General features: G+C 39.1%; 1 protein-coding gene across 1 annotated transcript in view; it reads right to left on the bottom strand.

The window, feature by feature from the left end:
• The window catches only part of LOC121856847 (sulfotransferase 1A1-like), a gene marked incomplete in the record, with an annotated part of 58,548 nt that overhangs the window by 19,276 nt on the left and 23,680 nt on the right, over positions 1-15,592 (bottom strand). The window contains 4 exon segments of the mRNA XM_042352602.1: positions 2,181-2,289; positions 5,149-5,315; positions 11,422-11,548; positions 13,892-14,099. Of these exon segments, the coding sequence (XP_042208536.1) occupies positions 2,181-2,289; positions 5,149-5,315; positions 11,422-11,548; positions 13,892-14,099 (611 nt within the window).

Here is a 15,592-nt window from a genome sequence, read left to right as displayed (position 1 = left end):
GGCTCTTGCATACATCCTCCTGTCTTGCTCATCGTTTGACCCAGCCCTTAACATATTGGTGGGAGTTACCGCTGCACCACTAACACCCCTAAACAAATCATGTTGAATCAATGTGAAAAATTTATGATAATTTAACTCGGTAAAGCTATCCATCCAAACTCAAAATGTGTAAGTTTTTTAAAATTAAAAATGTTTTATGTACTCGTACAGTAATTCCTAGATTCGACCTTGAGTTTGTGAGTTTGACCACCTTACATTCCACCTGTGCCACTTGAAGTTGCATCACTTAGCCGGCACCGTAAGAGCGACACACAGTTAGTTACATAAGAGTTGCCTGTACCCAAAACCCTCCACTGATGTAAGCAAGGTCTGCCACTAACGCGCTGATGCTGTGACCTCAGGCCCTCAATGCCCTACACAGTGCATTATACCCGTGAAAGTGGTGAGGAAGTGCGCAAATCTGAATGATGGACACATTTGGAACCTACTGAGAAAGTGAATTGCGAAACTAGATTCCGCAAAACTAGTGAGACTACTGTCAGTGGTGGGCTCAGCTAAATGAAAAGTTAGCTTTGCTAACCGCTAATCTGCTAACTAAAAAGTTAACTTCACCAACGCTAAACCGCTAAACAGCTAAAAAAATTAGCGGAAGCTAACGCTAACCGCTAAATTTTATTATATGAATTTAGCTTCGGTTTGTTTGTTTTCAGGCTCTAAAACCCTTAAAAACAGACCTAGAGAGCTGAAATTTTCATTTGTTGTCTTCTAACTTAGACATAGAGCTTTCCCAAAAATTATAGGATGCCAAGGTCAGATGATGATCAAGGTGTACACAAATAATTAAATGAACAAATGAAATGAAACATTAGTTTACATTCAAGTTTCAACATACACTTTATAATCTTTATTTACTGTAAGAAAAGACAGAAAGTATTAAACGAATCCAAAAACTATAGTACTGTATAGCATAGGTAGCAAATAGCATCATGCCAAGATCAGATGATGATCAACTTATCAAGGTGTACACTGTACACAATTTCACAAATAATTAATTTGCATTCTCATAAAACCTATCGGCCTTATTCATTATTCATGTAAATATGCAATACCAACCACATACACATTATACCAGTGCATTTTTATATAACTTATTGTTGGTATTAGTCATGTAAATAAACAGAAAACTCTAAACTTCACACGCAGTCAGCCAAGCGTGCCTGACTGGCTGTTGGAGACACGTCGCGCCGTCACACGCTTACAACAGACAGGAACAAACATGTATAAATTTTGTTAGCGGACTTAAAGTTAGCGGAACTAAATTTAGCGGAAGCTAATTGGTCCGCTAACGGTTTCCAAAGTTAGCAAAAACGCTAATCCGCGAACGAGAAAGTTAGCTTCGCTAATTAGCGGTTAGCGGATAAGCGGAACCGTGCCCACCACTGACCACTGTACTGTGTATTATATCACTTGACTGTACTCTGGCACCTCAAACAGAAACATTAGATTTCCTGCAGTTGTCTACCTTATACAGGTACTACAGACAGGCAAGGGCTAATGTAATAGAAGTCTATAAGCACAGTGGCCACAGTATACCTAATTTTAAGGCTCTAGATGTAGAAAGAAACATCTGTGGACGGCTAACACCTGAAACTTAGATGTGACCACCAACATAGGAAGATGTCTCAATTTTTCTATAATTGAAGAAGATATCTAGCCTCCTGGACTCACATACAGTATAGGAGACCTGGCTTAAGGCAGCTAACAGCAGAGTGAGTTTGTTTCTCACATAACTTAAAGCTCTCACAATAAAAAAAAATTAACACTAGCTTCAAAAACTAAAAAGTTATGGTTGTTTGAACTTCGAAAAACTTTAAACGCATTTTTCTCAGGTTTTTTAATATGGCGCTTCACCCCCTTCTAATGCGGAGCGCCTCATATTACTGTAGGACCTTCTCAACTGTCTGCCTCTCTCTCTCCTTACAGCATTAATAGATAAAAATGCATGCAAAGATAAAAATGTGAGTCAGCCATAATATTAAGAATTATTCTTACTGGATGTAATGTACAGTACGTGACAAGTTATCTTTAAACATCTAAAGTAAAAACTCCTTAAGTTGTACAGTCAGCCTATATAAGAGTAACTACTGCTACAGTATTTTCCTGAAGTACACAGTACACACCTTTCCTGAAGAATCCTCCGGAACTCTTCCGGACATCTTTGTTAAATACTATGTCGTCAGCTTCTCGCTCTCGACTTTTCATTGAACTGAAGGAAGTGTGATGGACAACCTGCAGTAGAAGGAAATTGATGTATAAACACATAAAATGGTTTCTTAAATACAGGGTACCGTTTTCTTTATAAGCTTATCACATCATCATGTAAGAGCTACAGTACAGATATGTGGTTTTGAAATTGTTTCTGTACCAATTCAAAGATTTACACAATTTCTAAAATCAAAATAAAATACTTAATAGGATTTATAACCTAGCCTAACTAATCCAATACTGTACATAAAAACATAGATACAAAATTTAAAATAAAAAAGATACTGCATGGTCTTATATGTGCAAAATGTGACATATAACAGTGTGACTATTTTGATATAACTTCAAAAACTTTTATGTAACAAAAAGTCCTCTAACATTATACACAATTGTTTGTAATGCATCTTATAGCTGCATTATAAGGTATAAAAATATTGCTTTGATGCTTTTATGTGATTTGTGAATCAAAGTGAAACTTGCATAGATGCAGGAATTACCATACGAGGTGTAAGAGTGTGGGTCTATCATGAGTGGCTTCCTTCTTACCAGACTTGAGGTCACTTACAGTACAGTTGTACCCCACTTAACGCGGTCAATAGAACCCAGAGGGTCCCGTGTTAAGTGAAATCCGCGTTAAGTGAACAACAGAACATATGGGATTAATTCCAATAGAAACCGGCCCGACCCCCAAACTCCACTTTTTGAAGACACATAACTATGTTGTAGTAAAAATAACATCTTAATTTTATGATGGTACATGCACACAATTAATACTTAAGAGAAATAGAGAAATACAGTCGCCAAGTTAATGTCCATTCAAATAATGGACTCAACTCCCTCCCCCTCACACACACGCTGCCAGCTCTTCCCCTCTGAGAAATTTTTGGGGAAAACCACTAAATTTTAATAAATAATACCTCAAACTAAAGTTAGGATAATACAATTGACATTGCTGGATTCCTTGTAAGACCAGGAATATTTTGAATATAAATGTCATATATTTTGCACAAAAGATAACATAGTTACTCAGAAAAATTTTTTATCTAAAATTTGTATGTCTAATGCAAAATATATGATGTTTATATTCAAAATGATCACCAAATTATAAGAATTCCAGCAATGTAAATTATATTCTGGCCAGGTAATTTGTATGAATTTTATGAGCTAAAACAAATATCTTCAGTTAATAAAATTATTGTGTCTTATAAGAAGGTTGTTCAGATATCTAGACGGTCCGTCCCTCGTAACGATCTTCAAGAGTGAAGTGCTTCCCCATCAGGAGTACTGTCACCCCGTCTGGTCCCCGAGATGTGCTAGGGATTGTCAGTTGGTTGAAAATGTTCAAAGGAGGCCCACCAGACTGGTGCCTGCAGTTCGGCACCTCAGCTACCCTGAGAGATTGTAGAGCCTGAACATGCCTAGCTTATACTGCAGACGGGCAAGGGGGGACCTAGTTGAGGTGTATAAGCATCTCAAGGGGCACTACTCAGTCGAGTGTCCTTACTTGGAGCTGGCAGATGCTCGCTCCACAAGAGGTCACAGCTCAAGATTGAAGAAGCCACAAGTCCAGAAAACTGTGAGGGCAAACTTTTTCGGAGTGAGAGTTGTGAACTCTTGGAACAATCTTCCAGAAAGTGCTGTGATGGCACCGAGTGTGAGCTCTTTCAAGACAAGACTTGACCAACACTGGAGCAGGTTCAGGTACATTCAGGAGCCGGTGCATGCCCAGTACTTGCCAACAGTGCGTATCCGAGACGTGACCGATTGCCCAAGTGTTTAACGAGCCGATCTTTTGGTGAAGAGGATAAAAGAAAAGGAAAAGTAATCAGAGACGTGACCGATCGCCCAAGCGGCTAACGAGCCGATGAGTGGTGAAGAGGATCAAAGTAAAACTAAAACGCTTGGCTGGATGAGGAACCTTAACGCTCTTCTTGTTCACAGGTGCCATGGTGGAGAGTAGGTAAAAGTTACCAAAATTACACCAAAAACAAGCACAGAGCAGGAAACAGTCTTCAAACACCAACCAAAACAGAGTGGGAAAACAAATACTGCTGCTGGAAGCTGGCACCACGAGCCGTGCTGCCATCTCTTGGCAGTCGCTGCTACTGCTGGCTCTCGCAGACCTGCAGCTGTCCCGTGATAAATTCCACGATAACCCAGATCAGTCAGTGATAAGCGTACACATGGTCACAATTGAGGATCCAGTGCTAAGCTAGATCATCGATTATTGGGTCCCGTGATTATCGAGGATACATGTTATTATGTATCGTCTATCATGTTGTTTGATCATGTCATAAACAAGTGATTATGAAATTAAATTTACATGCATCACAGTATGACAATATAATACTCCCTTACAAGATGCTGTCACGTTTGACTCTTTTTTTTTTCAGTGAGCCTCCATATATAATGTACAGTACTGTACATTACAAATTCTGTAATACGTGTGTGCTGTACACTCAAATAGCTAAAAACAATATAAAATAATCCCTTCACAGCCAAAAATAACCTACAAAACTTTTCATTAACACTCCTTGAAATTTCTCCATTTTCTCAATGCCATGAGCATCCATCAAAAAATGATTTACTTTTCTGTTTTTCATTCCCTTCAACTTGGGCTCCATCTATTACATCTTTATAGCAGGTATGACATGTAAGAGTGTGCTCACTATGGCTCATTTCATTCTCAAGCTGTAAGTTATAATCAAAATTCCAATAAGTTTTGCCTCGATATCAGATTAAATATCACATTGACCCTGCACTTGTTCATGAAGTAAAGGAAGAAGCTAGAAGCATTATGGCAAAATAAAACATACCTTAGTGCTTTATGACCTGAAGTTTATAACACTCTAGTCTGTGATCCCATCACTACCTGACACTTACATTATCAAGCTGTTGCTGGGTAAGGTTGGCACCCAAGAAGTCATTCAGCTTTCGTAATTCACTCATAATGTCAGCCTTCTTATCCTCATAGAATACAAAATGCATATTGGGATGGTCCTTCTTTTCCCATGCCATCTTCACGTGGGGCCAGTATGGGCAGTACAGCACTGTGGATACAGGAAAATATTTACTCTACTCTTTTATAATTAGTCAACTTTAAGCACTCAAAAAAAAATACAGGTACTACAGTGATCTCCAGAAAGGGGCAATACAGGTACTACAGTGACCTCCAGAAAGGGGCAATACAGGTACTACAGTGACCTCCAGAAAGGGGCAATACAGGTACTACAGTGACCTCCAGAAAGGGGCAATACAGGTACTACAGTGATCTCCAGAAAGGGGCAATACAGGTACTACAGTGATCTCCAGAAAGGGGCAATACAGGTACTACAGTGATCTCCAGAAAGGGGCACAGGTACTACAGTGATTCCAGAAAGGGCAATACAGGTACAGTGATCTCCAGAAAGGGGCAATACAGGTACTACAATACAGCCAGTGATCTCCAGAAAGTGTGCAGGTGCTACAGTGATCTCCAGAAAGGGCAATACAGGTACTACAGTGATTCCAGAAAGGGGCAACACAGGTACTACAGTGATCTCCAGAAAGGCAATACAGGTATACAGTGATCTCCAGAAAGGGGCAATACAGGTACTACAGTGACTGTACTACAGTGATTCCAGAAAGGGGGCACAGGTACTACAGTGACCTCCAGAAAGGGCAATACAGGTACTACAGTGATCTCCAGAAAGGCAATACAGGTACTACAGTGATCTCCAGAAGGCAATACAGGTACAGTGATCTCCAGAAAGGGGCATACAGGTACTACAGTGATCTCCAGAAAGGGGCAATACAGGTACTACATTGACTACAGTGACCTCCAGAAAGGGGCAATACAGGTACTACAGTGATCTCCAGAAAGGGGCAATACAGGTACTACAGTGACCTACTAAGGGGCAATACAGTACTACAGTGATCTCCAGAAAGCAGGTACTCTCCAGAAAGGGGCAATACAGGTACTACAGTGATCTACTACAGTGATCTCCAGAAAGGGGCAATACAGGGTACTACAGTGATCTAGGTACTACTCCAGAAAGGGGCAATACAGGTACTACAGTGATCTCCAGAAAGGGATACAGGTACTGTACTACAGTGATCTCCAGCAATACAGGTACTACAGTGGTCTCCAGAAAGGGGCAATACAGGTACTACAGCGATCTCCAGAATTGGGCAATACAGGTACAGTACTACAGTGATCTCCAGAAAGGGGCAATACAGGTACAGTGATCTCCAGAAAGGGGCAATACAGGTACACTAATCTCCAGAAAGGGGCAATACAGGTACAGTGATCTCCAGAAAGGGGCAATACAGGTACAGTGATCTCCAGAAAGGGGCAATACAGGTACAGTGATCTCCAGAAAGGGGCAATATTATATACATGCCAATGAAACCTCCATATAATGGACTTTTCTCTCCATTTAATCCATTAGAAAAGGGGTTTCACATATAATGGACCCTCAATATAACAGATTTTCCTCTCTATATAGTCCATTAAATAGAGGTTTTACAGTGTATATGGTGATGCAACCTGTCATTGGGCAGTGTGCTTTTACCGTAATTGATTTATTTTTGAAGATTTTGGCAAAGCCTTAATCTTAGATAATAATAAAAATGTTGTTGAAAACACAACATAAATGATAGCATGGATAGAATTTTTATTAAGATAAGTTAATTTATTCTATCAAAACAATGGACAAAGTTTGTGCTGTTCCATTTTATGATGACTGGTGAGAGATGAAAACAATGCTTGCCTAGGTATAAATGTAGAGCCATCAAACCAGTAAGAAAATAGTATTGTAATAGTACAGTACGCTATTCATATTCTTGGTGAATCACACAAATTCAAAGCAGATCTAGTGAGCTGGCTGCAGAGAGACTTGACAAGCTAATAGGACCAGTGGGAACAGAAGCTTTTTACAAATACTTCAAACGTGGTCAGTCATAGTTGATGAGTGACAAACTTCATGGGGTCATCTTCCCTTTTCCCTCTATATTTGTTTCAGTTACCCATTGTATTTAGTTTCTACTGTGGCCTGTTTTCTTTACATTAAATTCCAAGCTTATAGTAAAGACATCAAAATATCTTGATTATTGTGTATTAGTATGTATATTAGTATTTATGTTTCATTATGTAAACTTTACAGAATGTATCTTTATTTTTTGTACAGTTATGAGACAGCAAGAAGCAGTTGTGAAGTAAAAAAAGAATTAAAGAAATTATATGTTGATGAAACAAGAAAACTGTTGGAACGTTTTGTTTTGTTTTGTTTTCTCTGTATGGTTAGGCTTTGAGGTAGATAGGACGGGACATGTTTGGTTGGTGTATATTTATCTATTGTTATCTGGGCAATCGTGGGTAATTTTGGTGTTAACTAAGGTGCAGTATGTTTATTATGGTTGATAGAGTGACATAATAGTGAGAGAGCATTATATGTAGTGGAGACAACATACTTTTAACTGAATTAATTTGTGGCCATTTTGTATGTGCTGTATACTGTACGGATGGAGAGCACATGTTAATTTGATTATTGTTAAATATATTTTATTTTTATTTTTTACAGCTGTGTTTTGTTAAAACCAGTTTTGAAGGAACAGTGATTCTAAAATAAAAACCTGTCAGCAGTCAACAGTGGTGGGCACAGCTAAGCGAAAAGTTAGCTTTGCTAACCGCTTATCTGCTAACTAAAAAGTTAACTTCGCTAATGCTAAACCGCTAAACAGCTAAAAAAATTAGCGGAAGCTAACGCTAACCGCTAACTTTTAATACAGTATATGAATTTAGCTTCGGTTTGTTTGTTTTTTGGCTCTAAAACCCTTAAAAACAGACCTAGAGAGCTGAAATTTGCATATGTTGTCTTGTAGCTTAGACATAGAGCTTTCCCAAAAGGTACAGCATGCCAAGATCAGATGATGATCAAGGTGTACACAAATAATTAAATGAACAAATGAAATTAAACATTAGTTTACATTCAAGTTTCAACATACACTTTATAGTCTTTATTTACTGTACGAAAAGACAGAAAGTATTAAACGAATCCAAAAACTATAGTACTGTACTGTATAGCATAGGTAGCAAATAGCATCATGCCAAGATCAGATGATGATCAACTTATCAAGGTGTACACTGTACACAATTTCACAAATAATTAATTTGCATTCTCATACAACCTATCGGCCTTATTCATTATTCATGTAAATATGCAGTACCAACCACATACACATTATACCAGTGCATTTTTATATAACTTGTTGCTGGTCTTAGTCATGTAAATAAACAGAAAACTCTAAACTTTAATGAAAAGTAAGTTTTTAGAAAATGTTGTTTGGTGCACACCTTGGATGACATCCTGGTTATGAACTTATGCAGTACTTAGCATAACCAAATATATTGACAAAAAAAAATCCTAATTAAATTAACAAATAAATGAGAAATGAAATTATACATTAGTTTACAATTACATTCTATGATTCTTTCAACATACACTGACAGCCTTTATTTACTGGAAAAAAAGGCCAAGCGTGCCTGACTGGCTGTTGGAGACACGCGTCTCTGCGTCACACGCCTACAACAGACAGAAACAAACATGTATAAATTTTGTTAGCGGACTTAAAATTAGCGGAACTAAATTTAGCGGAAGCTAATTGGTCCGCTGATGGTTTCCAAAGTTAGTGAAAACGCTAATCCGCTAAAAAGAAAGTTAGCTTCGCTAATTACCGGTTAGCGGAACCGTGCCCACCACTGGCTGTCAGGAGATGTTAGCCAGAAAGGTGAGGTAAGGGTCTGTGTCTAACTAACTTGAATCTCTCTGTTAGCAGAAGCTGCTATTTCAGAGTCTCCGCTGATGTAATGGGCCTATGGGCTGACTGTACACCCTCGAGTGAGGTTTAGAATAGGGTGTGAGGTGTAACACAGTGTAGTGGTGAATCTAAGGGAGGTGGGCAGGTCTTTTACCAGAATCCTGGAGGATAGCGAATGTAATACCGATTTTCAAGAAGGGGGATAGATCACTATCCTCTAACTACCGCCCAATCAGCCTAACATCAATAGTAGGCAAATTACTTGAATCAATCATTTCAAACTCTATTCGAAACCACCTGGAGAAGCACAAGTTGATCAATGATTCCCAACATGGCTTCACAAGCGGGCGTTCATGTCTAACTAATCTATTAACATTCTTTTCATCAGTTTTCGAATCGGTGGAGGAAGGGCACAATTATGATGTGGTATATCTCGACTTTAGCAAAGCCTTCGACAGAGTCCCCCACGAAAGACTAATTAGAAAGGTAGAAGCACATGGCATCAAAGGTAATATCCTTAAATGGATTAGAGCATGGTTACAGGACAGGAAACAGCGAGTAAGCATTAACGGCACTGACTCCCATTGGGGCAACGTCACTAGTGGAGTTCCCCAGGGCTCAGTACTTGGACCATTATTATTTATTATAAACATAAATGACATAGATATCGGCATAGACAGCAACATAAGTAAATTTGCTGATGACACTAAAATAGAACGTGTTATTAAATCTGACGAGGACTCCGCAAAACTACAAGAAGATCTAAACAAATTTTTCGAATGGTCTGAAAAATGGCAGATGAAATTCAACGTGGACAAATGTAAAGTACTCAGTATAGGAGATGTAAACAGGGAAACCAGATACCAGATGAACAACGATGCCATAGAGAAATCCGACTGAGAGAGAGATTTAGGAGTAATGATAAGTAGGAACCTTAAGCCAAGTAAACAATGTGTTTTTGCTCGTAACAAGGCTAATAAAGTACTTGGGTTCATACAAAGGAGTGTTAGTTACAAGACTAGCGAGGTCATCCTAAAACTGTATCTTGTTCTTGTGAGACCACACCTGGATTACGCAGTTCAGTTCTGGTCACCGTATTACAGAATGAATATAGAATCCTTGGAAAGAATTCAGAGGAGAATGACAAGACTAATCCCGGGCATTAGGAACCTTGAGTATAGAGACAGGTTAAAGCATCTTAATTTGCACTCCCTCGAGAGACGTAGAGCGAGGGGCGACCTGATAGAGGTGTTTAAATGGAAGTCAGGGCTAAACAAAAGGGACATTACAAAGGTACTCAAACTATCCAACCAGGAGCGAACTCGTAACAATGGTTTTAAATTAGACAAATTTAGATTCAGGCTCGAAATAGGTAAACACTGGTTTGGAAACAGAGTAGTGGATGAATGGAACAAGTTACCAAATATCATCATTAACTCGAATACGCTGAATAGCTTCAAACATAGGTTGGATGCTTATTTGAGCAATAGGGGTTGGGTGTAAACGGGACTGCCCAGTATGGGCCAATAGGCCAGCTGCAGTTTCCTCCATTCTTATGTTCTTATGTTAAGTCACATGTGCATCTCCTCTGAGCTAAAGAAAGGAACTTTAGAAACATATAACCTATTTTATGGCTGGTTTGAAATCTCAGGTATGACCCACAAAACTGAAGTCTACTGTTGTGAAAGTGGACTGAGGCACAAACCAGTGTCATTTAGGGTAGGAAGCTAGTGAGGTATTCACTGGGCCACTGCACTAGATTGACTTCTGTTGAATATTGAAAATCATCTATTTGTGATGGGGGTGATTTAAGACATGCATTTTTGTCAATAGTGTACTGTTGATGAGGAAAGTTATCAGATTAGAGTAATATAAGAAGTCTGGATGGTTATTATTTGTCAGTGACAGTGTTGTTGAGTCAGATAAAAATCTGTACATAACAGTATACAGCATTCATCCAGAAGACTTGTGAATGTTCAAAGTAATTAAGATTATCTCTTTTGAAAATGTGACACAGGGGCATTTCCTCACTTTCCCCCAAAATGTGGCAATTCTCCAAGCAGCTGGTTCAGACACAATTTTTCCACCAGTGCAATTTGCTCTTAGTGTTACTATCACACTACAGTACTGTAGTCTAGTGGCTGTACAAGTACCCTGTACTGTACTGTAGTGTACTGTACTGTACTGTAGTTTAGTGTATTGTACTGTACTGTACTGTACTGTACTGTACCATCTAAAGCAGTGAGGACAATTGTCCAAATTACAAATGATATTCTGAAGCAGCCAATAAAAGTTAAATCTAAATGTAGATATAACATAATGTATTCTGACAACACCACAAGAAATTTACCAACTTACAATCATTATTCATAAAAGACTTAGCAAAATTCTCAAAAGTGCCAGTGTAACTGTGGAGATTGAGGTGCTGGAAGTGGTGGTACATAGACACTGTCACATCTCTGGGGTTCCTTGCTACATATACTACCTGAAAAATATGATACTGAGCTACATGCTTGTACAGTACAGTAATGCGAAGGAATGTAGATACTGTACATATAATTTCTGAATTAAGACCCAGGTTGTTGTCAGTGCCATGGGTGCAGTAAAGAAACATAAGTGATTAATATTATTTGGTAAATAGTGACAAACAAGTTTGTTATGGGTACAATAATTAAATTTTCGATTTCCAGGAGACAAATAAATATTATAGTCTTGAAAATAAACACACACATCTACATATGCTATACAGTATTACCCCGCTTTACGCGGTTTCACTTAACGCGATTTCTCATATACGCGGTGCCTCGCCAGAACCGAACTTTCACTTAACGCGGTTCATCTACTCATATACGCGGGAAGCGGCGCGGGCACGATGAGCACAAGGTCGCCCAGTCATCAAAACATTACCGAGTTCTTCACCCGCCACCCACAACAGCCGGCCCAAGTCAGTGATAGTGATAATTATGGTGAGGACATGGACTTATATGAACTTTGAGGGGTTTGACAAAGAGGCCCTGCAAGCCTCTTTGGTGGATAGTGATACAATTGACACAAGTGATACAGGTGAGGGCCAATAATCTGCCCTCTGCTCCGGAACCAACCCCCCATCCCCGTGTGCCCAGCCATCTTTTCTACTAATGTAAGTGTTAAAAAACCTAATATTATTGATATTTCTCTTAATTATTAATTGTGTGTGCATACCATCATAAAGTTAAGATAATATTTTTACTACAACATAGTTGTGTGTCGTCAAAAAGTGGAGTTTGGGGGTCGGGCCAGTCTCTATTGGAATTAATCCCATATGTTCTGTTGTTCACTTAACGCGGTTTTCACTTAACGTGGTACCCTGTGGGTTCAATTGACCGCGTATAGCGGGGTACAACTGTATATCATAATCATCATCAACATTTTACGACCATTTTTCAAACTTGTGTGTGTTAGTCACAATTACCTGGTGGCAGTTCTCCATGTTGCAGTCTTTTGTTGCCTCTCTAATCATGATCTTAACTTTTATGTAATTTCTTACAACTTCTCCCCATGTCATTCTTGGCCTGCCCTTGGCTCTCCTCTCCACATTTAGTCACTTGATCCATTGGTCTCCTCCATTCTGCCCATTCTCTCCACATGCCCAAACCATCTCAATTTAACTCACATAAAACCTCACCAATTCTCACAATACCCAGCTGCCCTCTTAGCTCTGAACAAGCTTTCCTTTCTCTCAATGTCACATTACACGTCCACTTCTTGTCAAATTAGCTCACTCAAACCTGTTCATCTCATCCTCTTAAAGTGCCTATGTTTCACTACCATACATCACACTTTTCACACCAGTTGCATACATTTTTAATTTCATGTGGAGAAACGGTCCTATCCTTGTCAATAAAGACAGTAATTTCCTCCATTCACATCTGACACTTGCAGAACTCATCGACACAGTCCAGGGATGCATCCCCTTTGTTGAGTTTCTCCAGCCTCACTAAAGCCACATGATTACCTGCACTTACAGGAAACTTAAACTTGGCAACATCCTAGTCTGCCATCTACTCCACTGCACCTCTTGTGTGTCTACCTTCCACACTCACTGCACATAACTGAGTTTCTGCCAGCACCCTACTTACAGAGAGGACATGGCCACTTTCTATTTCAGGAATCAATCATTTAATCAATAGTTCGGTTCTTCCCACATTCACTCTCAAGCCTTTGGATTCCATTCCATCCTTCCATTTCTTAAATTTCTCCACTACCTCTTCAATACAGTACTACTACTATCATCACTGAGTGATCAGCATGCAACTCCTAGGGCAGATCAATCATAAAGTCCATGACAGTGCCTTATGGGCATGATAAACTGAGAGAGACTCATAACACCCCTGATGAACTTTTAGTTTCACCTCAAATTCCTCTCCATTTAATCTCACATTGGTTTTTAACCCCCATATGCCATAATAATTCAAATAAGACACTTCTCAATTCCCTTTCACATTGCTCTCTTTAATATTTCATGTGGTACCCTGTCCATAAATATGACATCCTGTACAACTTTCTCTCCTTCTTTAAATATCTGTCTTGTAGTTGCCTGGCCATAAATATTACATGTAGTATAAACCCAAGCTGCATTTTGTTAATGTCCACTAGGGCCTTTATCAATTTCTTGTTCACTCTCCAAAATTTTCATAACCCCCAGATACTGTACAGGTGTTACTGTACAGTACGGGGTACATAATTTTTTACAAAAGACACAAAGTAGTAGACAACTTTGTAAAGAGTTGATGATATATTCAAATAAAAAGTAGCATTAACTATACAATACAGTGCAATAGGTAAAGACCTTAGCTGTGTCAAGAATATCTGGTGGCAGGAGGGAGAGTGGGAGATGTGTCTTGATGATGCGAGGGTCAGGGGTGACCTCACACAATTGCACAAACACTCCATCTTCTCTCTTCTTGTCTGGACATGTTTGACGAAGTTCTTCAAACATATCTCCCATACTTACACCTTTCTCTACCCAAGCCTTGCCATCTTGAAGCATATCAAAGCTGAGGATTAATAAATCACATTGTAGTTGTCAAATTATGACAGTAAAATATTTGGTAATCCAATTATTGTGAACCTTGTCAGTAAATATCTCTGACTTATCTTTCTATATGTAAAGTATTTGTTAAAATGTTTTCTTAGTAGCAGAGACATTAATGAACTACTGCACACACAGGTTGACTAAAATATCTCCTAGTTACCAGACATAATAAATTATTGTACAGTATATTACATTACAGTCCAATACAGTAGAACCTTGGTAATCGCGAACTCGTAACAATGGTTTTAAATTAGACAAATTTAGAATCAGGCACGAAATAGGTAAACATTGGTTTGGAAATAGATTCGTGGACGAGTGGAACAACTTACCAAACATTATCATTAACTTGAATATGCTGGATAGCTTCAAACATAGGTTGGATGGATATATGAGCCATAGGGGTTGGGTGTAAATAGGACTGCCCAGTATGGGCCAATGGGCCCGCTGCAGTTTCCTCCATTCTTATGTTCTTATGTACAGCATTGTACTTTATTTTTATATCTAGCTCTATAACATTTGGACATTTATTTTAAAAACTATCTGTTACTTACCGTAAACTGTATACTGTACTGTACTGTACTGTACGCGTGTATAAACCGATCTCATATATACAGTAGTTTGACCCCTGGTATTTTGGTAATAAAACCTGAGTTTTTCATGAGCTGTGTAGCGTGTTGATGTGCCAGGTTCTACACAAAAACATTTCTCCCTCAAAAAGATATCCATTACTGGTGACTGATTTATCCACCAAATAAATACCGGGTAATATAGTGAAGGAACACCTAGACTAACTCACACTAGTAAACTATATAAAAGAAACAGGGAATAGTGATTGAGAGAGTTTATTAGAGCATCACAGTGCCACCAGGTCATCAAGCAAAGAAGTTTCGATGTACATATTACAAAAAGCTCAGTGATAGTTGTAACATGGAACATTAGCAGTAAGTGAATAGTGAATGATTTTTTTCCCCATGAACAAGCATTGTGAACTCTAAATAAGCGATCCAAAGCCAGTGAAGTACTTTTTTTCTTTTTTTTTTTAGGGATTAGCCCCCCGGGCACAGGTCACTGGCCCACATTGGAGCCTGGGGGGTGAAAATGTAATTATAATAATGTAGTGATGGGTTGTCAGACCACAGCTTACATCTCAGAAACAGTCCAGACTTGACCCGACATTAGGGGGTTCAAATGTAAGGGTATCCCTCGCGGCTGCTCAAGGGTGTTACAAATCAACTAGCTCCCCTTCCCATGTCACACGGCCCCAACAAACATGTAAGAAGGCACCGGCCGACTCTCTCCCAATATACACAATAACCTACACCGCAGAAGAAGTCCAGACCTGACCTCACATTAGCCAGGTCAAATGTAACCCTCGAGCCCAAGTCAAGGGGCCACAAATCAACCAGGGCCTCTCATGTCACACGGCCCCATCTGAAGATTTCTCCAGAATATACA

The sequence above is a fragment of the Homarus americanus genome, unplaced genomic scaffold (genome assembly GCF_018991925.1).
Source record: "Homarus americanus isolate GMGI-L3 unplaced genomic scaffold, GMGI_Hamer_2.0 scaffold1024, whole genome shotgun sequence".
NCBI classification, from domain to species: domain Eukaryota; kingdom Metazoa; phylum Arthropoda; class Malacostraca; order Decapoda; family Nephropidae; genus Homarus; species Homarus americanus.
This window is presented reverse-complemented; position numbering and strand designations above follow the sequence as displayed.